The following is a 24,437-nucleotide window of genomic DNA, read 5'->3' as shown; positions in this document are numbered from 1 at the left end:
AGAGATTTCTGAGGTCCCATTTGTTTTGAACGTTTTTAACTGCATTTTTTAACTGAGGTGCAATCTGAATGAGATGGCTGCCAGTATAGAGTACCACAGTATGAGTCATAATACCCACAAAACCTAGCGGTCAAACAGAGAAATGGTTCCAATCGTTTTTCCACCATTCATTTTTCCCATAGGGGATTTTAGAAACACTTAAAATAGGAAGATGGCGCTGACAGATATGGCAGCTCTGCTTCTAGCTCCTAAGCAACTTTGCAGTATTTTGTTTTTTGGTGTGTTATTCTTACATTATTAGCCCAGAAAATGTTTTGTGTAACTACATACAGCCGGGAAGAACTTTTGGAAATCAGAGCAGCGGTAACTCACCAGCATTACGACCAGGAATACGACTTTCCCGAATTGAATCCTTTGTTCGTAGCCCTCAGGGCAATTTAACTTATTCCAGAGGCTGCTCCAAAACACAGCGTAGTGGAGAAGAGGTATTCGGAGTGGATTTCTAGTTCGACTCAGGAAAAGTGCACACCATCCACCACTTCCGAGTATATTACTCGCTAATGTTCAGTCTGGATAATAAAGTAGACGAGCTCAGGGCGAGGATCTCCTTCCAGAGAAACACCAGGGATTGTAACATACTCTGTTTCACGGAAACATGGCTCTCTCAGGATATACTGTCCCCGTTCATACAGCCGTCTGGGTTCTCAGTACATCGTGCAGACAGGAATAAAGGCCTCTCCGGGAAGCAGAAAGTCGGGGGTATATGTTTCATGATTTACTACTTATGGTGTGATAACATACAGAAACTCAAGTCCTTTTGTTCACCATACCTAGAATACCTCACAATCTAATGCCGACCGTATTACCACCAAAGGGAAGCCGATACCACGATGGCCCTCAAAGAACTACACTGGACTTTATGCAAACTGGAAACCACATATCCTGAGGCCACATTTATTGTAGCTGGGGATTTTAACGAAGCAAATTTTGGGAAAATGCTACCGAAGTTCTACCAACACATTGACTGTAGTACTCACGCTGGGAAAACATTGGACCACTGCTACTAAACTTTTCGAAATGCCTTCAAGGCCCTCCCCCGCCCTCCCTTCGGCAAATCTTATCACGACTCCATTTTGCTCCCCCCTTCCTATAGGCAGAAACTCAAACAGGAAGTACCTGTGCTAAGGTCTATTCAAAGCTGGTCTGACCAATCGGAATCCATGTTTCAAGATTGTTTTGATCACGCGGACTGGGATATGTTCCAGGTAGCCTCTGAGAATAACATAGACGAATACACAGATACGGTGACTAAGTTTATCAGGAAGTGTATAGGAGATGTTGTAACCACTGTGACTATTAAAACCTACCCAAACCAGAAGCTGTGGATAGATGGCAGCATTCGTGTAAAACTGAAAACGCGAACCACCGTATTTAACCATGGCAAGGTGACTAGGAATATGGCCGAATACAAACAGTGTAGTTATTCCCTCCATAAGAAAATCAAACAGGCAAAACATCAGTACAGAGACACAGCGGAGTCGCAATTCAACGGCTCAGACATGAGATGTATGTGGCAGGGTCTACAGACAATCACGGACTACAAAGGGAAAACCACCCACATTGCGAACATCAATGTCTTGCTTCCAGGCAAGCTAAACACGTTCTTTGCCCGCTTTGAGGATAACACAGTGCCACCGACACAGCCCGCTACCAAGGGCTGTGGACTCTCCTTCTCCGGTGATGACGTAAGACATTTAAGCGTGTTAACCCTCGCAAGGCTGCCGGCCCAGACAGCATTCCTAGCCGCGTCCTCAGAGTATGCACAGACCAGCTGGCTGGAGTGTTTACGGACCTATTCAATCTCTCCCTATCCCAGTCTGCTGTCCCCACTTGCTTCAAGATGTCCACCATTGTTCCTGTACCCAAGAAAGCAAAGGTAACTGCACTAAATTACTATCGCCCCGTAGCACTTACTTCTGTCATCATAAAGTGCTTTGAGAGGCTAGTTAAGGATCATATCACCTCTACCTTACCTGACACCCTAGACCCACTTTAATTTGCTTACCGCCCCAATAGATCCACAGATGATGCAATCGCCATCACACTGCCCTATCCCATCTGGACAAGAGGAATACCTATGTAAGAATGCTGTTCATTGACTATAGCTCAGCATTCAACACCATAGTACCCTCCAAGCTCATCATTAAGCTCGGGGCCCTTGGTCTGAACGCTTCTCTGTGTAACTGGGTCCTGGACTTCCTGACGTGCCGCCACCAGGGGGTGAAGGTAGGAAACAACACCTCTACTTCGATGATCCTCAACACAGGGCCCCACAAGGGTGCGTGCTCAGCCCCCTCCTGTACTTCCTGTTCACCCATGACTGCGTGGCCACGCACGCCTCCAACTCAATCATCAAGTTTGCAGATGACACAACAGTAGTAGGCCTGATTACAAGACAGTCTACACAGGGAGGAGGTGAGGGCCCTGGTAGAGTGGTGCCAGGAAAATAACCTCTCACTCAATGTCAATAAAACAAAGGAGCTGATCGTGGACTTCAGGAAACAGCAGAGGGAGCACGCCCGTATCCACATTGACGGGACAGCAGTGGAGAAGGTGGAAAGCTTCAAGTTCCTCCATCAAGGACATCAACCACCCGAGCCACGGCCTATTCACCCCGCTATCATCCAGAAGGCGAGGTCAGTTCAGGTGCATCAAAGCTGGGACCGAGAGACTGAAAAACGGCATCTATCTCAAGGTCATCAGACTGTTAAATAGCCATCACTAGCTGGGTTCCACCCAGTTACGCAACCCTGCACCTTAGAGGCTGCTGCCCTATATACAGTGGGGAGAACAAGTATTTGATACACTGCCGATTTTGCAGGTTTTACTACTTACAAAGCATGTAGAGGACTGTAATTTTTTATCATAGGTACACTTCAACTGTGAGAGACGGAATCTAAAACAAAAATCCAGAAAATCACATTGTATGATTTTTAAGTAATTAATTTGCATTTTATTGCATGACATAAGTATTTGATCACCTACCAACCAGTAAGAATTCCGGCTCTCACAGACCTGTTAGTTTTTCTTTAAGAAGCCCTCCTGTTCTCCACTCATTACCTGTATTAACTGCACCTGTTTGAACTCGTTACCTGTATAAAAGACACCTGTCCACACACTCAATCAATCAGACTCCAACCTCTCCACAATGGCCAAGACCAGAGAGCTGTGTAAGGACATCAGGGATAAAATTGTAGACCTGCACAAGGCTGGGATGGGCTACAGGACAATAGGCAAGCAGCTTGGTGAGAAGGCAACAACTGTTGGCGCAATTATTAGAAAATGGAAGAAGTTCAAGATGACGGTCAATCATCCTCGGTCTGGGGCTCCATGCAAGATCTCACCTCGTGGGGCATCAATGATCATGAGGAAGGTGAGGGATCAGCCTAGAACTACATGGCAGGACCTGGTCAATGACCTGAAGAGAGCTGGGACCACAGTCTCAAAGAAAACCATTAGTAACACACTACGCTGTCATGGATTAAAATCCTGCAGCGCACGCAAGGTCCCCCTGCTCAAGCCAGCGCATGTCCAGGCCCGTCTGAAGTTTGCCAATGACCAACTGGATGATCCAGAGGAGGAATGGGAGAAGGTCATGTGGTCTGATGAGACCAAAATAGAGTTTTTCGGTCTAAACTCCACTCGCTGTGTTTGGAGGAAGAAGAAGGATGAGTACAACCCCAAGAACACCATCGCAACCGTGACGCATGGAGGTGGAAACATCATTCTTTGGGGATGTTTTCTGCAAAGGGGACAGGACGACTGCACCGTATTGAGGGGAGGATGGATGGGGCCATGTATCGCGAGATCTTGGCCAACAACCTCCTTCCCTCAGTAAGAGCATTGAAGATGGGTCGTGGCTGGGTCTTCCAGCATGACAACGACCCGAAACACACAGCCAGGGCAACCAAGGAGTGGCTCCGTAAGAAGCATCTCAAGGTCCTGGAGTGGCCTAGCCAGTCTCCAGACCTGAACCCAATAGAAAATCTTTGGAGGGAGCTGAAAGTCCGTATTGCCCAGCGACAGCCCCGAAACCTGAAGGATCTGGAGAAGGTCTGTATGGAGGAGTGGGCCAAAATCCCTGCTGCAGTGTGTGCAAACCTGGTCAAGAACTACAGGAAACGTATGATCTCTGTAATTGCAAACAAAGGTTTCTGTACCATATATTAAGTTCTGCTTTTCTGATGTATCAAATACTTATATCATGCAATAAAATGCAAATTAATTACTTAAAAATCATACAATGTCATTTTCTGGATTTTTGTTTTAGATTCCGTCTCTCACAGTTGAAGTGTACCTATGATAAAAATGACAGACCTCTACATGCTTTATAAGTAGTAAAACCTGCAAAATCGGCAGTGTATCAAATACTTGTTCTCCCCACTGTACATAGACTTGGAACCACTGGCCACTTTAATCGGGGAAGACCAGTCACTTTAATAATGTTAAAATCATGTTCACATACAGCTTTACTCATCGCATATGTATATTTTGAATTCTATTCTACTGTATTTTAGTCAAGGAGAGGGCAGAGCCAAGCACGCACTAACGAGATCCTATAGGCGCGTTCTAGCACATATTTGCATATTTCCGTTAGGGAAAGGGGGATACCTAGTCAGTTGTACACCTGAATGCATTCAACTGAAATGTGTCATTCGTATTTAACCCAACCCCTCTGCTGCCTTAATTGACATCCAAAGCCTACTCTGTGACATGCGTGTGTGCAAGAACTCAATTCGCCTCTTTCTAAACAGTATTTTTTTATTTGGCAAAGGGTAAAATCTACATGACTTAGTCCACTCTGTTCGTAACATATTCTAGTTTTGGGAACAGAAAACAGTATTGAGATCAAACGTTTAATTCATGAGGAAATTTGCGTAATGTTAGCCAAAATCCAACTTCTCCATCTGCCGGTCATTGGTCTTCCTCTCATTACCATATTTGGCAGTGAGTGGAAACGCCAAGCAGATGCTTCACACTTATACATCCAATGAAATATCTGGCTCATTGTTCTGTGGCATTATCATGTCTAGCAGTTGAACCTCTTAGGTCAAACAGCAATTTTGAAACCCGATTTTACAGTATGTGTATTTGTGGGAGACATTTTTCTAAATAGCCTAATTTTCATGCCACAGTTTTTCTATCTATAATGAGTTATTAAAATGTTGACTAATGCTACAGATACACACATACCAGTATCATACATCAAGTTACCAGTATGCATGTTGATATATCAAATAAACAGAACACATAGATGTATTTGTAACTTCTTTATTGTTTTGAAAATGCCCTTACAGGCACTGTGTGAGGTACAGTTTCAGTTGCACTGTTGTCCTTTTAGCTTTTTGGGGGGGTGGGGGGGGGGGGAATGACTGAATGTGGCTTTGATGAAGGCACGACCTCCCAAAACTATTACAACAATCCTGAAGCACAATCTGGGAAAGAGAGTAGTGCAGCTTTAACTCTCAGACCAGTAGATTATCATTTTGTAAAGTTTGGACAACTCAGCTTCCATCATCAGTTATAATGCAGATGATACATAGTCTAATTGGTATTGTTAACACAAGATATTTATTAAAATAAAATATGGAAAACTCTAAACTTAAAGGGAAAATCCACTCAAACTATTTGGGTATTTTTTTCTTTAGTCCACTGTTAATACAGCATCATCATGATTATGTGTACTAATGAAAAAAAGATCCCTTTTAAAAGGTAGGTTGGCAAAAAGTAAACTGTACTTTGGTGAATGTCATCTGAGTTCACAGTGGCATTGATTAAACATTGTAATTAAACCTATACGTGGGGGGGTGCTACAATATGACACATTTCACATCTGAGAAATTAAATGCAAGAAAGATTTGAGAGGGAGAGGATTTAAGGAAATACTGACATTTCTTGCATATTTCCAACTGGGAGTTTTTTTTCCTACAGTAAATATCTGCAAAAATGATTGACACTGCCATCAGCAGTTCCTACATTTGCAGATACAGATGTGCAAAGAGCAACAATCATTCACAAAAACACCAGGATTTTTTCAACCCTACACTGGTGAAGAAATAAGCATCAAATAAATGCTGGTGAGAAAGTTAACAGTGCAGATTTTAGGATTAGGAATACACTCATGTGGTGATACTTCAGTAATTATAAAACAAAACAAAAACAAAGAGCACATTCCCAGCATTACGTAGTTCTAAAAATGTACTTCCTAATGGAATATAAAAATGTTTTGAAAATGTCTCATGGATCTAACATCTGTACACGGCATCTTTGGTAGAAATAGACAAGTATGCAATCTTAATGTCTTACAGACCCAGTGAGAAACATTAGGCACAGAGCAGGATGAGAGAAGTCCTAAAATTGCTGATAATGTTGCCACAAAATCTTGTGCGCTACCTGCTGTGATTTATATTCTGTATTAGGACAAACATTGCAGATAAATAGTTCTCTAGAAATATTTTAATTAGTCAGATTTATTGACAAAGCTATAAATATACTGAAAAGCATAATTATTCTGTCACAGCCTTTTAAAGGTAAACTCAGCGATATGACAGATGCATAAAGTAAACAGCATAGTGGGTCAATTTCTGCAACAACTAAGAGTGATGAAGCGAGAGGTTCAACTTCTGTTTTGGTCTCGTGGCTACCACGCTGTAAGTGTGAAGCGAACTCATACACATGCGAAGATACTGTGTGGGACTGTTAGAGTGAAGTCTTGCATCTCACTCATCTCAATATCTGCGTTGCTGCTCATGGCAACGTCATTTAGCTGAGTCTACCTTTTTAAATTGCAAAAAATGTAAAAATATTGCACGTTTTAAAATAGTGCCACAAAAGGGCTTGCTCTCTCAATCAGATAACATTTTAATCTTGCACCTGATATTGGTGGGGCTGTACCAAATCAAGGCATTACATTGAGGTATATTCTACGTTGTGCAACACCGTTTCCGGCTATTCAGTATCTTCCTTAGAGCACAGTGCAGTACTTTGAGGTTGCTTGGATAAATCTATATATTTTTTAAGTTTGTCATGAACTCCAACCCCTTTACTATGTCACTAAAGCCAAACTGGCAATACAATTTTGGCAAAAAAGGATGAGAAGTCAAACGTGCACCCGTTTTCACAATTTTTACACACTCACAGTAGGATTTCCTTCATTTTCACATACTTCCTCTTTTAAAAGGGCATTAAGCTAAAAAAAAATAGGTCAAAGTCCCCATCCAACCATACAGTAAGAGGCCAGTGTTAGAGACATGTGCCTGGTAGTGAGACAGTTTCCTGGTTCCCAGAGGCTGCATTCCTGGGGCTGTGGAGAGGGGTAAGGCCAGTAGCCAGTAGGTTTCTATTGGTCAGGTGGAGACAGATGGCCCGCTGTGGTTGGTCAGGTCATGTAGCGTGTGATGGCGCGCAGGGCATATAGCAGTTCTGCCTGCATCCTGGCCTCCATTAGGAGTAGGTTCACATGGACCTAGAATGGGCATGGTGGCCAGAGGATTAGCATACCATACATACTATAACACAGTGCAGTTACTTTATATAACTGGAATGGTATGAACTGCAGTATGGACAGCCATTGAGCTGTAAAATGGATATGCATTTGCAGAATGTAGCACAAGGCTATAAGAGACAAAAGACATCTCACTGAGTCAGATATGTAAACCAAGTGAGATTCTGTTGAGAAACGTTTTAATGGGGTCTGAAGGAAAAGATGCTTGTACAGACATAATTACTAACTAAAGTGAATGCTGCTGTCCTCATTACGTCAGGGATGAGACATTTGTTCCAGGTTGTCTTGACCTGAGCATTAAAAACAAGACAATGACCCACTTCCACGCTGCTGGTTCTAATAATAACCCGAGCTCGTCTTTTATCTCTTTCAGCCCAGTCAGATGCCAACAGGGGGCCTCTCTGCAGAACAACTCAAAACACAATAACAGCATGTTCCTGCGGCCAAGAGCTTCATTTCCTCCAGCTCTGCTCAATAGTCCTAGTGTACTCATGAGCCAAAGCCTCCTGCAGAAACACAATCTAACAGCATGACCAGCCCTGCCACTGAACTCTGGCCTAGTTACAAAGACATATCAGGATTCACAAGATCCTTTTTGTGGCTGTTGACAGTGTAAAGCAAAGCGTTGTTTTTCAAAGGATACACACGTACATAAACACCATACAATTATACACTCTGACAAACACGAGCATCTGCAGTTTTCTAACCTTCTCGGAGTGGCGGAACTGCCTCCAGTAGCTGTCGTACATGCGACGAGTGGTCCTCTCTGGATAACATGTTACGGTCTTTATATAGACCTTCAGACTGCGTTCCAATAGCTGATTCACCTCCCCATAGTCATAGTCATCATATCTGAACAGGACATCAAGCCTGGAGCATCACTTTACGGTCTGCTATGGACTACTTCAGGGCTTCAATAAACACTTACTCACTCATTTAAATATTATCATTATCACACTAACTTGATTAATGCTAAGTGTCCACACTTGATAGTGAATGACAAATGTATGTGACAGAGAGGGCACTGATGCCTTACCTGATGCCATACATGCAGTGCACGTAGTTGAAGAGTGCACGTCGGAGCATGGTGGTGTCCACGTCCTCGTGACTGGCCATGTTGTAGTAGGTCAGGTCACACGCTGTCCGGAACTTGTCATCCAGCAGCAGCCCGATGTCTGAATACAGCCTGTTGACCAGAGAGAAACCATGGTCCTCCCACGAGTAGTCCTACAGACAGAGAGAGACAGAGAGAACGCGAGAAAGCGAGTGAAGTTGTTCAGGCATGACAGTGGAATTAAGGTTTTCCATTATCACCCACCTGTGCTCTAAAAGTTGGTGGATTGTCTTCCCCGCGTCGAGCAAAGTCCTGGTACCCGAAGGTGGCATCTTCCACAAACTGAGACACTTTGGATGTGGGCATCACCTCATCCTCCAAATCTGCAGAGTCATAATGGAGATGGATCATAATCAGTAATCACATAATCCCTTTACTCAGTGAGAGAGAGACAACAGGAACAGGTGTGGTTGCAGTACCTCCAGAGCCCACCAGTAGGCTCTCTTTCTTCTCCTTCTCGAAGCGTGTGGCCATCTCCTCCTGCGAGGCCTCATCCTCCTCTCTCTCCTCCTGCAGCCTCTTCATTCTGTCCATCAGCGCCTCCAACTCACTGACCGAGTCTGTGGTCTGAAACACACACAACAAACCAGAACTCTATTATTATGACAATAGAGTTACACATACTTAGATACATTTCCAACACAATCCCTACAAACACACATAATTAAATCTCACCTCAGGGCTGGTACTGCTGAGATCTCGGTCCAGGTGATGGTCGCTGGCCAGGTCACATGTACAGTAGTTGCTGATGTAGACGGCCTGGAAGCCGTTGCTGTTTTGTGTGTCAACCTGGGGGTTGATGCCACTGCCAAACACAAAGCTGGCCAGGGCATGGAAATGGGCCAATATGACCACAGCATGGACCAGCTCTGCCAAAGACCAACTGTGCTCCCCTGTCTTCACCAAGTTCTAAAGTAGAGGGGAAGAAAAAGGTTTGGTGCGAGTTACTTTGTGTGCGTATGTGGATAAAAGTCGTGTTTTTGAATAGATACAGTATGTGCATATGTGGATAATGTACTTGAATATGTGTATGTTTTATGCATGTCTGTATTCTAACCTGAATGTGCTCCTTGGTGATGAGCCACGGTCTGTGTGCTAGGAGCTTGTTGATCTCGTTGAGGTTCCTCAGTCTCTGAGGGACGTACTGCAGGCCCTTCAGCCAGTCCAGACACACCCCCATCCTGTAGAACTCACGCACATGCAGAGACACCAGGAAGGAACACTGATGACGCGCTGCAGCCTGGAGAGAGAAAGAGGGGAGGCTTTCATATTTCTATTATTTATAGCCTACTGGGAAAATTCTTCCCTTACTGCATATACTATATTGTTTTCACTGTCTAAACTATTTATATTCTTGTTCTATATACTATAGGTGTCTGGCTAGACTGTAAACTCTCCTTCCAGACTCACATTAAGCATCTCCAATCTAAAATTAAATCGAGAATCGGCTTCCTATTTCGCAACAAAGCATCCTTCACTCATGCTGCTAAACATACCCTCGTAAAACTGACTATCCTGCCGATCCTTGACTTCGGCGATGTCATTTACAAAATAGCCTCCAACACTCTACTCAACAAATTGGATGCAGTCTATCACAGTGCCATCCGTTTTGTCCCCAAAGCCCCATATACTACCCACCACTGCGACTTGTACGCTCTCGTTGGCTGGCCCTCGCTTCGTACTCGTCGCCAAACCCACTGGCTCCAGGTCATCTACAAGTCTTTGCTAGGTAAAGCTCCGCCTTATCTCAGCTCACTGGTCACCATAACAACACCCACCCGTAGCACGCGCTCAAGCAGGTATATCTCACTGGTCATCCCCAAAGCCAATTCCTCCTTTGGCTGCTTTTCCTTCCAGTTCTCTGCTGCCAATGACTGGAACGAATTGCAAATATCACTGAAGCTGGAGACTCATATCTCCCTCACTAGCTTTAAGCACCAGCTGTCAGAGCAGCTCACAGATCACTGCACATAGCCCATCTCTAAATAGCCCATCCAACTACCTCATCCCCATACTGTATTTATTTATTTATCTTGCTCCTTTGCACCCCAGTATCTCTACTTGCACATTCATCTTCTGCACATCTATCACTCCAGTGTTTAATTGGTATATTGTAATTGCTTCGCCACCATGGCCTATTTATTGCCTTACCTCCCCCTTATCTTACCTCATTTGCACACACTGTATATTGACTTTTCTACTGTATGTTTGTTTATTCCATGTGTAACTCTGTTGTTGTATGTGTCAAACTGCTTTGCTTTATCTTGGCCAGGTCGCAGTTGTAAATGAGAACTTGCTCTCAACTAGCCTACCTGGTAAAATAAAGGTGAAATAAAAATAAAATAAATATTCTGGGTAGTACTGTATTTAACAGTCCTGTTTCAGTTGGCATTCACCATGTAGCTAGCATGGCAGACTAATATAAAGCATACATATTGCCTGTATATGCATGATCTATACTAAATTAATATTTTATATGCATGTTGTATACTGTCAATTCTAAGCATGACTTATTTTAAACTGCACATTGATTGTTTCCACATGGTTCTTTAACAATGCATTGCATTCAGCTGTTCCTCCTGACATAACATGCTGTGTCGTTAAGAGTGAGGGGGCAGACTTTGGCCTAGTTGTGGGCCACATCAGGAACTGGGTGAGTTGGAGGTGGGCTGGGAGGACCCTCTGAGATGGCTGCATAACAAAGCTCCACAGATGGAGGTGTTGAGTGGCCAGTATGCCTAAGCGCGCGCGCACACCTCTCCCTCTCCCTCCCTCCCTCCCTCCCTCCGGGGAATCTCAGCACTGAGACGAAAGTTTAAACACCATAAAGAAAAATATAATCCGTCACGTCGGGACAGCCATTGGATGTTAGGGAAATGGGTGAATATGGAGATGATATAAAATCAGTAGAAGATGTGTTAGGTAGGTCTCCTGAGCAGGGAGGGAGAATCTAAGAGAGGACGTGTCTATGCAGGAGACATCCCCCTCGGCTTAGCTTGACCTTTGACCTATCCTGTATCATGCAGCTTCAGGTAGAAGTTGCCTGTAGGATCAGCTTACCTTACCTATATACTAACCTCAACCATTGCAGGGAACAATGGCTGCGTCTGAAATGGCACACTATATACAGTACACTTCTTTTGACGAGTTCCCAGGGCTCTGGTCAAAAGTAGTGCTCTATATAGGGAACTATGATGCAATTTTAGACACACCCAATGATAATCTCTTGTTCATCCTACTCCAGTGTTTACCATGATGGCGATGAAGTGTCGGCAGTGGAGAGGCAAGGGGCCGTCCATCCTCAGCAGGTAGAACTGGCTGTGCAGGAAGGACTCCAGGTAGTGGGGGTGCAGTCCCATCACCTGGGTCAGGTGGTCCACATGGCCCGACGGAGAGTAGGCCTCGGCTAGGAGCTGCTCTGTGAGGGGGTCCACTTGGGACGCCTCCACAATCTGGAACCAGGAAGGAGGGATAGGGGGAAGGGGTCCGGCAGGACAGGGAAGAGAGAGGTTTCAGTTAGGCAGTGTGTATTGAAATCGTGTTACAGTAAAAATGCTGCTGCTGTAATCTAAAATATGGTTTACACCTAAATTCGAGGCTAGGAGAAGATAAAGGTGGAAAGAAAGACAAAGGGGAAAAAGGTCTAGAGATTAAACAAAGGTGACAGAAAACGAGAGTGTAAGCAGGACAGGGGGAAATATAGCTTCAAGACAGAACGAAAGCATTTTCTCACCTCTTCCTTTGGAATGAAGGCACTGGGTCCACTGGAGAAGGGTCGCGGCACTCTGACTCCTTTTTCCTGAGATGAGACAAGAGCGGTAGATAAGGAAACTGGGTTAGCTAAGGAACCATAGTACACAAGGAACTTAGATGTACAACCCCACTTTAAGCACAACCTAAATGAACTCAGCCATGTTGGGAAACAAAGAAGAAAACAAAATCTGTGAAATACAGTGCCTTCGGGAAAGTATTCAGACCCCTTGACTTTTTCCACATTGTTACATTAGCCCATATTCTAAAATTGATACAATTGTTTTTCCCCCCTTCAATCTACACACAATACCCCATAATGACAAAGAAAAAATTGGTTTAGAAATTTTTGCAAATTAATTCAAAATAACAAAACTGAAATATTGCATTGACATAAGTATTCAGACCCTTTACTCAGTAGTTTGTTGAAGCATCTTTGGCAGCGATTACAACCTCAAGTCTTCTTGGATAGGATGCTACAAGCTTGGCACACCTGTATTTGGGGAGTTTCTCGCATTCTTCTCTGCAGATCCACTCAAGCTCTGTCAGGTTGGCTGGGGAGCGTCTCTGCACAGCTATTTTCAGGTCTCTCCAGATATGTTCGATCGGGTTCAAATCCGTGCTCTGGCTGGGCCACTCAAGGACATTGAGACTTGTCCCGAAGCCACTACCGCGTTGTCTTGGCTGTGTGCTTAGGGTCATTGTCCTGTTGGAAGGTGAACCTTCGCCCCAATCTGAGGTCCTGAGCGCTCTGGAGCAGGTTGTCATCAAGGATCTCTGTACTTCTTTCCCTCGATCCTGACTAGTCTCCCAGTTCCTGCCGCTGAATGAAAAACATCCCCACAGCATGATGCTGCCAGCACCATGCTTCACTGTAGGGATGGTGCCAGGTTTCCTCCAGACGTGACGCCAAAGAGTTCAATCTTGGTTTCATCAGACGAGAGAATCTTGTTTCTCGTGGGAGTCCTTTAGGTGCTTTTTGGCAAACTCCAAGCAAGCCATCATGTGCCTTTTGTCTGGCCATTCTACCATAAATACCTAATTGGTGGAGTGCTGCAGAGATGGTTGTCCTTCTGGAAGGTTCTCCCATCTCCACAGAGGAACTCTGAAGCGCTGTCAGAGTGACCATCGGCTTCTTGGTCACATCCCTGACCAAGGCCCTTCTTCCCCGATTGCTCAGTTTTGGCTCCAGGAAGAGTCTTGATGGTTCCAAACTTCTTCCATTTAAGAATGATGGAGGCCACTGTTCTTGGGGACCTTAAATGCTGCAGAAATGTTTTGGTACTCTTCCCCAGATTTGTGCCTCGACACAATCCTGTTTCTGAGCTAGGACAATTCCTTGGACCTCATGGCTTTGTTTTTGCTCTGACATGCACTGTCAACTGTGGGACCTTATATATTCCAAATCATGTCCAATCAATAGAAATTACTACAGGTGGAATCCAATCAAGTTGGAGAAACATCAAGGATGATCAATGGAAACAGGATGCACCTGAGCTCAATTTCAAGTCTCATGTCAAAGGATCTGAATGCTTATGTAAATAAGGTATTTATTGTTATTTTGTAAATGTGCAAAAATGTCTAACCTGTTTTCGCTTTGTCATTATGGGCTATTGCGTGTAGATTGCTGAGAAAAACATTTAATTGAAGCAATTTTAGAATTAGGCTGTAATGTAACAAAATGTGGAAAAAGGGAAATGGTCTGAATACTTTCCGAATGCACTTTATAGAAGTGAGATTTGATATGTAAATGGAGAGCAAGTAAACCCAGCGGGTAAGAGCATTGAGCCAGTAACCGAAAGTACACTGGCTCAAATCGCTGAGCCGACTAAGTGAAAGATCTAACGATGTGCCCTTGAACAAGGCATCTAACCCTAATTGCTCCTGTAAGTCGCTCTGGATAAGAATGTCTGCTAAGTGACTAAAATGTAACAGCCAGGCCTTTGTGCATCAATCCGTTTGCTCAGAGGTAAAGTAACCCCCTCCTCTTGTAACCTTTTGAGATAAGCAAACAGCCTGTGTGCACACACATTAGCCATGGAACATTGGGATCAAGTCCTGGGCAGAGGAAAGAACGGCAGCTTTATGGTTCACATTGTCGTGTGTGTGTGTGTGTGTGTGCATGCGTGCGCGTTTGAGTCTGGCATGTTAAAGTGTGGATTTATGTTAGGTTGTGTATGTCACACCTGTGCATCTATTGAACTTAATGTACTGAGAGCTCTGAGGAGAGAGGGAGGTTAAAGAGATCTCTTCCCAGAGGCAGTGGTGTAAAGTAACTAAGTAAAAATACTTTTAAATACTACACTGAACAAAAATAGAAACGCAACATGTAAAGTGTTGGTGCCATGTTTCATGAGCTGAAATAAAAGATCCCAGAAATTGTCCATATGCACAAAAAGTGTATTTCTCTCAAATTTTGTGAACAAATTTAGTACACTAGCCCCACAACTGCAGACAAATTAGTTTCGTACACACGTCCAACTAGCCCCACAACCGCAGACCCCACGTGTAACCACGCCAGCCCAGGACTTCCACATCTGGCTTCTTCACCTGCGGGATCGTCTGAGACCAGCCACCCAGACAGCTGATGAAACTCTGGGTTTGCACAACCGAAGAATTTCTGCACAAACTGTCAGAAACCATCTTAGCCCAGCGTGCTCACCCTTCTCACCAGGGTCTTGACCTGACAAGAGTTTGACGTCGTAACCGACTTCAGTGAGCAAATGTTCACCTTCGATGGTCACTGGTACACTGGAGAAGTGTGATCTTCACAGATGAATCCCGGCTTCAACTGGCGTCATGTGGGAGAGTGGTTTGCTGAGGTCAGCGTTGTGAACAGAGTGCCCCATGGTGGTGGTGGGGTTATGGTATGGGCAGGCATACGCTACGGACAACTAACACAGTTGCATTTTAGCGATGGCAACTGATTGCACAGAGATACAGTGACGAGATCCTGAGGCCCATTGTTGTGCCATCTATACACATCTATACACAATTCCTGGAAACTGAAAATGTCCCAGTTTTTCCATGCTCAAGAGACATGTCACCCATTGAGCGTGTTTGGGATGCTCTGGATTGCATGTTCCAGTTTGCACCAATATCCAGCAACTTCGCACAGCCATTGAAGAGGAGTGAGACAACATTCCACAGCCCAGAATCATTAGCCTGATCAACTCTGTGAAGGAGATGCAAATGGTGGTCACACTAGATACTGATGGATTTTCTGATCCACAACGCTAACTTATATATATTTATTTTATACATTTTATTTATTTTTTCTCCACAATTTTGTGGTATCCAATTGGTATCCAACTGCAACTCCTGTACGGACTCGAGAGAGAGAGAGAGAGAGAGAGAGAGAGAGAGAGAGAGAGAGAGAGAGAGAGAGAGAGAGGTGAAGGTCGTGCCGTGCGTCCTCTGAAACACAACCCAGCTTCTTGCTTCTTGACACAATGCCCGTTTAACCCGGAAGCCAGCCGCACCAATGTGTCGGAGGAAACACTGTACACCGGGTGACCGTGTCAGTGTGCACTGCGCCTGGCCCGCAACAGGAGTCGCTAGGACAGGGCCTGGACTCGAACCAGGATCTCTAGACTACTGCGCCACTTGGGAGGCCCCCTAACTTTTTTTTTTTAAAGGTATCTGTGACCAACAGGTGGATATCTGTATTCCCAGTCATGTGAATTCCATAGATTATGGCCTAATGCATTTATTTCAATTGACTTATTTCCTTATAGGAACTGTAACTCAGTAAAATCTTTGAAATTGTTGCATGTTGCATTTTATATTTTTGTTCAGAAGGATAGTAAAACAAATTGGGGACATGACTAACCCTAACCCCACAAGAAAAAATACTATTTTAGATTTAGGGATTAGGTTTAGGGAACACAGGATTTTGAATGTGAATCAATTGTTTGGTAATTGGAAAATGTACCAGTTTCTCTAGTGATATCACAGTTGACATATTTAGTCATGTTCTACCGACTCCAGGAGAATCCTTTTTTCAAACAATGCAAGACGTTTTTTTTCTCACTTTATTTGGAATGACAAACCAGATAAAGTTAAATGAGCATATTTATATAACGAACATGAGCATTAAAACTATTAAATATTAAGACATTAAACCTCTCTTAAAGCCTCCATTGTACCAAAATTGTATCTACTCTAAATCCAAATAGGATTTCTAGTAAGCTACTAAGAGAGGCCTATCCTATGTTTTAAGAGTGGTATCTTTGCCTTTTTGCAGACTAAAACCTTACATTTTCAGTGGATTGACAATGGATGCCTGTTTAAAGTATCCTCCTTTTTAAATGAAGTCATACAGAGTTGGCTACAATTTCAATTTCATCCTCCAGAAAAGGCAGATATAATATTACAGCAAATAATATAGCTAAAGTCGAATATACCGATAGAGAAAAAATATATACAATTTTTAAAAAAATGTACATGAAGGGTATACTATTTATGAAGGACATTGTAAACAAGAACTGTAAAATGATGTCACACAAGCTAACGACAGTGTATGCTCAATACATATGTGGGTGGAGGAGAACGAGTTAGAGAGACCCCTCTCTGTTCCAGTGGCATATGTCTTATTACATAACAGACCTTTGAATGTGCCTTCTGTCAACAGACAGGCAATTTCCCGTGAATTTAGCTAATTGGGTTGAAGCCCTGTGTCTCCCACCGCCACCGGTGACACACACAGACAGACAGAAATGCCGTGTGCTGCAGACAGGTGCAACCTGGTAGTAATCCCTCCCTCTTTCTCCCTATCCCCCTCTATTCTCCTATTCTCTCTGCCCTCTGGCCCTTTGTGTGTGATGTGTGTCTGTTGCTGGGGCAGCGTGGCTGATGCAACTACCTGAGATGATACAGAGAGATGTGGCTCAAGTGCTCCTATATATCCTGGCCTGTGCAGATCTAAAAAAGAGCCTGGACCCGTCTGTCTCCATCACACAAAAAACAAATAGACAGTTGTAATTGTGGGATAAGTATTTGTTAAATAAGTAATAAAGTAATCAAAAACAAAAATCTTAATCATAATTAAAGATAAATTAAGTAAAATGTCAAGTGTAAGTTTTATCTCTCAGTAAACTCTAATTTCCAACCAATAGGTTGTCTGTTGAGAACAACCTGTATGAAACCTTTTGGGTTTTAACCTACAAAATAAAATATGTATAGTTTCTGCCTTTACCAGTATATGTATATCTGATTGAGGCATAGATTATTTACCAGTATCTATTGGTAAATGTAGAAGGCAGACATAAAAAAAAAAATTCTTTCTGTCAGTGATGTTTGTCATGAAAGGGCTGACTCTGTTGTGCATACAGACAAAGCTGTCTCTAGGCATTGTAATCTGTATGTCCTCATGTTTTGTTGTTAAACCGATAACTGTGGCAACAGGGACAGGACAGAGTATTGATGCATTCATTGACTGAGAGCTGCTTTTGAAGTTCTTCAACAGAATGTTGTTTTTCTGTGGATTTAGACCGAAGTAGAGATTTAGAAAGAAGTAGGAATTAAGAGGTGGATTTAGATAAAAGTAGGGATTAACTAGAAATATACCAAAACATTTTTAGAAATGTACTTGAAATGAATATTACACTTGAAGTCAATAATAACTGTTTTTTAAGTACTCTATGAAAGATTACAATCATTTTAGCATATAGGTTAATGGTATAGTTGTCCAAATCTATACACTCACATGCCTATACAAATATTACCACTAAATGTAAATACAAAATGGTACTTCACAGTGAATCTGCAGAGAAAAGGGAAGTGATGCAGTGGAAATATGATCACAATGCTAAACTAATATCAAAGGCAGTCTCTATTTGTTCTGCTAAATGTTTTTGAGTACATTAATTATGTAATGGATATGTGCCATCTGTGTGCGAAATGCAGATACATTTCTAATGAGTCTAACATTTACATGCAGTGAGTGAGTGAGACTCTTATCAATTCCCCCCCAACTCTATTGCTATCATACTGATTGATGACCATCCTGAGAATTAAATCAATGCAAATGGAACAATCTTTGCAGATTGTTGTCTGAATGGAAAAACAGCCTGATTGTCATCAAATCTGTTATTAACTTTCATGTTGTTCTTGGACTGCAAAAAAGCCCATGATCAATTACTAAATTATTAGATTTGAGATGATTTAAAATAGGCCTAAATCTAAAGCAATTTAGATCCTGAAGCAATTATATAGATGATGTTGAAATACAGAATGTAATACAAAAATATCAGTAAGGGAAGGATCAGACCCAAAAGAAATGTGTTTGCTGTCTGATTCAGTAGATCTAATCAAAGCCTTCTAGAGCCTATAGGCTTCTTACTGTACTCCTGCAGATTCTAATTGAAAACTTAATAGGGTGCAATGATTTTTTTATCTAAATTGGAAGGAATGACTAATCACCTTGAAAAAAAATGCTATTGCTCGACTAGTAAAAATAACATTTGGAGAAATTAATCTGAAAACACCATACCTTTTTCCTTATCACCTTTTGACAGATGTTACACATGTGAAATGGGTTGGGGGAGGTGGAGTCCGCACTGAAGCTCATGCTGGCCGCCACTTTAACCGTCGTATAAACTGTACTTTAAATAACTGTAGGCCTATGTCACTCTCTTGCAGGTGTGGTAGTGGTGGGTTGGGGAGACCGAAGAGTTGTTAGATCACGAAGCCGTTTTTCGAGAGAGGTATACGGAGGCTCTGTCTTCCCCAGTCTCACTCACCACACAAAGCCAGGCAGTTCCGTGAGCAAACTTCTGACTTTGCTCTGCCGGATGTGCCAGCCAATAGCGACGCACAACAGCTAGAGGGGTGTGTTTGCGAAACAACATGCGCCTGCTGTCTTTAGTTAGCTATTAAAGCGATAACTTTCCACAACCCGCATCCTTTTATTAGACCCAAGACAACTAAAAAGCAACTTGAATCCGTACCAAATAAAGGAAAAAACAACCTTCAGCAAAATAATCAACTTTGATGACTTTTCTTTGTGTTACCCTGTATAGATAAATTACAATGTGTTTGTCATAAGTAATTTCATTTGGATAGAAGAGCATGGATAGAACCAGGATACAACATACTCTGGTCTACAAGGTTTGTTTTAGTAATAGGCAATAAAGTTTTACGTAGGTGTGTGTGTGTATGTGTGTGTGTGTGTGTGTGTGTGTGTGTGTGTGTGTGTGTGTGTGTGTGTGTGTGTGTGTGTGTGTGTGTGTGTGTGTGTGTGTGTGTGTGTGTGTGTGTGTCTCTGTGTGTAAACAAACAAGATGAAAAACGAAGGCTCAGTAATTTGTAGAGCAAAGCAACACAGGCCTACAGCCAGGTAGATCTTCAAGAATAAAACCATTATTTTCATCTTTATACTAAAAACTATAAATACAGACATAAAGGAAGGATCCTGCCTTTGTTTGGATAGAAGAGCATGGATAGAACCAGGATACAACATACTCTGGTCTACAAGGTTTGTTTTAGTAATAGGCAATAAAGTTTTACGTAGGTGTGTGTGTGTATGTGTGTGTGTGTGTGTGTGTGTGTGTGTGTGTGTGTGTGTGTGTGTGTGTGTCTCTGTGTGTAAACAAACAAGATGAAAAACGAAGGCTCAGTAATTTGTAGAGCAAAGCAACACAGGCCTACAGCCAGGTAGATCTTCAAGAATAAAACCATTATTTTCATCTTTATACTAAAAACTATAAATACAGACATAAAGGAAGGATCCTGCCTTTGTTTTTTGTGTATGTGGCCATGGTAGTACTGGTAAGTCTGACGTGAGTCACCCTACTTTCTGCGGGTATGCTGTAAATTCTCTTTAATTTGAAATGCATTTTTAGTTGAGGAAGCAGAAAATATTGCATACAAGTACAACATTGAGTCAGCAAACAAAGAGAGCATCAGTGGTAACAAAACCACTCAGCAGAAATCTTGACTTATCCAGCCCCACAGACATGCAAAGACATGTCTCATCATCTTTCACCTCCTCTCTCTTCTGCCTTTCAAGTCTCTCACCCAGGGCTGGGGAGTAGTGAACTATGCTAAACAAAAATATAAACGCAAAATGCAACAATTTGGAAGATTTTACTGCGTTACAGTTCATATAAGGAAATCAGTCAATTGAAATAAATAACTTAGGCCCTAATCTATGGATTTTACATGACTGTGTAGGGGTGCAGCCAAGAGTGGTAGTGATGGGTCGTTCGCGAACGAGTCGGCTCTAAGAGCCACTCTTGTGGTGAACGTTGGGAGCCGGCTCGCATATCAGAAGAGCCGAATCTATTTATAAAAATATTAAAACATTAAGATATGAATAATCAAAAGATTTAAATGAATAGAATTAACTGATTCAAAGAACAAAAAAATAAATAATATATAGGCCTAAATGCTCAAGTGCACACACATTCGTTCAGACTGTCTGCTCAGACTAACAGCCTCACCTGTTGTTCCTGTCAATCAGACACGCAGTGTCAACCAATGAACCAAAGATGCGTGAGGGAGGGCCGAGGCAACTCACTCACAGTCACACACTTAGCAGCGAGGAGAGAGAGGAAGGACAGCTGTGAAAACAACAGCTGGAAAATGGGTCGGATGCACAGTAGCATGTGGATGCATTTTAAGAATGTAGACAATGTTAGAGCACAGTGTAGAATTTGCCAAAACTAAATCTCATATAAAGCCGGTTCTACGCACAACCTACACCGGCATATGCGAACTCTGCACACAACTGTGAAGCTAGCTGTAGCGGAGCTTCGAGAAACTAGCGGGCCTGCTAGTGATAGTGGTGGAGGGTTTAAGTGAGACCACTTATAACTGACCCACCTATAGGCAAATCGTGCCATTTTTTTTTACCAAGTTACTCAAGGCCTCTAGTTTCTGTGTGCCAAATTAGAAAAAAGTAACCAATCTATACTTGAGTTATTTGACCATGTCAAGATTTAAAAAAATCTAAGAATAAAAATAGGTTTGACAGCCTCGCTGTGAACCCCTAAATATGGGTGTTGGGAAAGCTACTCTGAAAATATAGTTTACCAAGCTACAAATTCCTACACACTGGAAGAAGTTAAGCTACACTAAAGCTACCTTTAAGAAAAACAGTTTACTTAACTAAAGCTACTTTGACTACTTCGTGAAATTCTCATATCTAAATCTGAAATGTCATAGAATACAAAATGCAATAACATAATGTGTAATTTATGCTATTAAACACAAAAACTATGTTTCAAGGGAGAATTAGGCAGGTCTGATGCCTGAAAATAAAGGACATTCTTGCCTACTTGTGGATGGAATTTATATGTTTAAATGAATGATTAGAATATTCCACCCTGAAACCATATAAAGGACAGTGAAATTGATCAGAATCATAAAATTATAATTAATGATGTGTGTAGTGTTAGTCAGTAAAATTATAATAAATGATGTGTGTAGTTTTAGTCATGATGTGTGTAGTTTTAGTCAGAATTAGGGTAAAACAATATGTCTCTATGGTGTCTTAAACACAGACTGTCTGAGCAAGATTCGGTGGTGACCTTGGCTAGGGGCCACTGAGAAATTTGGGAAAGGACAGGGAGTGCTTCTCATGGTCCCTAATCTTTGTCGGCTGGGTAGTGGGACAGTATGTGCGTAGGATACCTACTGTTTGTGTGCAAATGTATGTGCATATGAATTCTGTTTGTATGCAAAAGTATGTGCATAAGGAGCTAGTATAAAATGAATGGTTTTGTACAACGAACTTGCGCGCCCGTGAATAAACATTTTGACTATCATAGCTGGGGCCTCCATCTGTTTCATTCAACCAGTATCTTACAAATCCTGGGTTGCAGACTGAGTAGTTAATTGAATTGGGTTATGAACATTGAGAACATAATTCTCATGACACCACTTCACCCATATTTTATTTTATTTTAGCAAAAAAGTAATTAACTACTGAAAACACGATGTAGATTTAAACCAAGCTACTGCAAACTGTAGTTTAATTTCTAGTTGAACTATACGTAGTAAACTACTCCCCAACACTGGTAACCTTATAATGAGTGCCACTGATGCAATCAGTTTCTCCCTTACATTCTCTTTTGGAATTATCTCTTTTGGAACAATCTACATTGTTTTTTACTTAACTGATTAAAAAGGTGACAGGTCAAAAGGTAGTTAGGGACAATCTCCTCCACCTCATTGCCAGGGAGTCTCAGCAGGCGATACCAGGTGACTCTGGCTTAGGTGCTCTTCTACTCATTATCCCTCTGCATTAGGCTTTGAGTTTGGCTTTCCCACTTATATTTGTAAAGTAAAATTCTTTAAATCTCCCTATAAAAAAACAATTACTAATCATTAGCCATGAAACTGAAATGTGCTCCATCAAGTATGTATCAAAGGTCATTCAACGTCTTGATCAAAGGTCATTCAACAACTGGCTCACCCAAAATTCTCGCTGCTTAGTTTTTAATCCCTACTATTGTTGTTGTCGCCGTCGTCCTTTTTCTAAGAAGAGTGACATTTAGATTATTATTTACTGTTTGTAATGCTATGTTGAGGTGCGGCCGCTCCTTGGTATCATAGAGACGGGACAGTGCCGCACCTCAACGTCCTGTAGTGGACCAGCTACCACCGGCCTGAGGAGAGACACATGAAACGAGGGGTTAATACGATAGTAAGAGGGGAGCTGTAACCTATAACACACCTCGTTTATTCTCCTCAGGACTTTAAATGGCCCCACAAACCGCGGACCCAGCTTCCGGCAGGGCAGGCGGAGAGGCAGGTTTCGGGTCGAGAGCCAGACCCTGTCCCCCGGTGCGAACACGGGGGCCTCACTACGGTGGTGGTCAGCGCTCACCTTCTGTCGCCCACCGGCCCGTTTAAGGGATTCCTGGACGGCTCTCCAGGTCTCCTTTGAGCGCTGCACCCAATCCTCCACCGCAGGAGCCTCGGTCTGACTCTGATGCCACGGTACCAGGACCGGCTGATAGCCCAACACGCACTGAAACGGCGACAGGTCCGTGGAGGAGTGACGAAGTGAATTCTGGACGATCTCGGCCCATGGGACGAACCTCGCCCACTCTCCAGGCCGGTCCTGGCAATACGACCGCAGGAACCTGCCCACATCCTGATTCACTCTCTCCACCTGCCCATTACTCTCGGGGAGAAAACCAGAGGTCAGGCTGATCGAGACCCCCAGACGCTCCATGAACTCCTTCCAAACCCGGGAAGTGAACTGGAGACCCCGATCAGAAACTATATCCTCAGGCACCCCGTAGTGCCGGAAGACGTGTGTAAACAGGGCCTCTGCAGTCTGTAGGGCCGTAGGGAGATCGGGCAAAGGGAGGAGACGGCAGGACTTAGAGAACCGATCCATAACGACCAGGATCGTAGTGTTCCCTGTGACGGAGGAAGATTGGTAAGAAAGTCCACAGACAGGTGTGACCAAGGCCTCTGTGGAAGGGGAGGGGCTGTAACTTCCCTCTAGGCAGGTGTCTAGGAGCCTTACACTGAGCGCACACCGAACAGGAGGAAACATAAACCCTCACATCCTTAGCCAAGGTGGGCCACCAGTACTTCCCCCTAAGAGCCCGCACTGTCCTCTCAATCCCCGGATGATCAGAGGAGGGTAGCGTGTGGGCCCACCTGATCAATCTATCACGAACACCAAGCGGGATGTACCTCCGGCCCGCTGGACACTGGGGTGGTGGAGGTTCTAACCGAGGCGCCCGCTCGATGTCCGCGTCCACCTCCCATAACACCGGTGCCACCAGACAAGAGGCCGGAAGTATGGGGGTGGGATCGATGGGCCGCTCCTCGGTATCATAGAGACGGGACAGTGCGTCGGCCTTCGCGTTACGGGAACCTGGTCTGTAAGAGATAGTAAAGCGAAACCTGGTTAAAAACATCACCCACCTTGCCTGGCGAGGATTCAGTCTCCTCACCGCTAGGATGTACTCCAGATTACGGTAGTCAGTCCAGATGAGAAAAGAGTGTTTCGCCCCCTCAAGCCAATGTCTCCACACCTTCAGA

General features: G+C 43.2%; 1 protein-coding gene across 2 annotated transcripts; it reads right to left on the bottom strand.

Moving 5' to 3' along the window:
• Positions 1 to 5,315: 5,315 nt before the first annotated feature.
• On the bottom strand, positions 5,316 to 19,230 carry LOC139534133 (sestrin-3-like). 2 transcript variants are annotated; one of them, XM_071332949.1, is made up of 10 exons: positions 18,922 to 19,230; positions 12,412 to 12,477; positions 11,930 to 12,130; positions 9,736 to 9,918; positions 9,354 to 9,587; positions 9,098 to 9,245; positions 8,883 to 9,001; positions 8,601 to 8,791; positions 8,272 to 8,416; positions 5,316 to 7,525 (listed from the first exon to the last, which is right to left on the bottom strand). In XM_071332949.1, exons 1-10 carry the CDS (start codon positions 18,997 to 18,999, stop codon positions 7,439 to 7,441), a joined length of 1,452 nt encoding a protein of 483 aa, XP_071189050.1. In that variant the 5' UTR covers positions 19,000 to 19,230; the 3' UTR covers positions 5,316 to 7,438. The 2 variants fall into 2 exon arrangements, with proteins under 2 accessions (XP_071189050.1, XP_071189059.1); XM_071332958.1 differs by lacking the exon at positions 8,272 to 8,416 and having other exon boundaries at positions 18,922 to 19,229.
• Positions 19,231 to 24,437: the final 5,207 nt, after the last annotated feature.

This window comes from Salvelinus alpinus, chromosome 1 (genome assembly GCF_045679555.1).
Source record: "Salvelinus alpinus chromosome 1, SLU_Salpinus.1, whole genome shotgun sequence".
Taxonomy (NCBI): Eukaryota; Metazoa; Chordata; class Actinopteri; order Salmoniformes; family Salmonidae; genus Salvelinus; species Salvelinus alpinus.
This window is presented reverse-complemented; position numbering and strand designations above follow the sequence as displayed.

Excerpts from the sequence above, each read along its gene's own strand:
- LOC139534133 (XM_071332949.1), bottom strand. The coding sequence starts at position 18,999 with ATGAGCTTCAGTGCGGACTCCACCTCCCCCAACCCATTTCACATGTGT. Across the intron at positions 9,919-11,929 it reads GACACTTCATCGCCATCATG|GCTGCAGCGCGTCATCAGTG; the intron begins GTAAACACTGGA and ends TTCTCTCTCCAG. Across the intron at positions 9,588-9,735 it reads TCACCAAGGAGCACATTCAG|AACTTGGTGAAGACAGGGGA; the intron begins GTTAGAATACAG and ends CCTCTACTTTAG.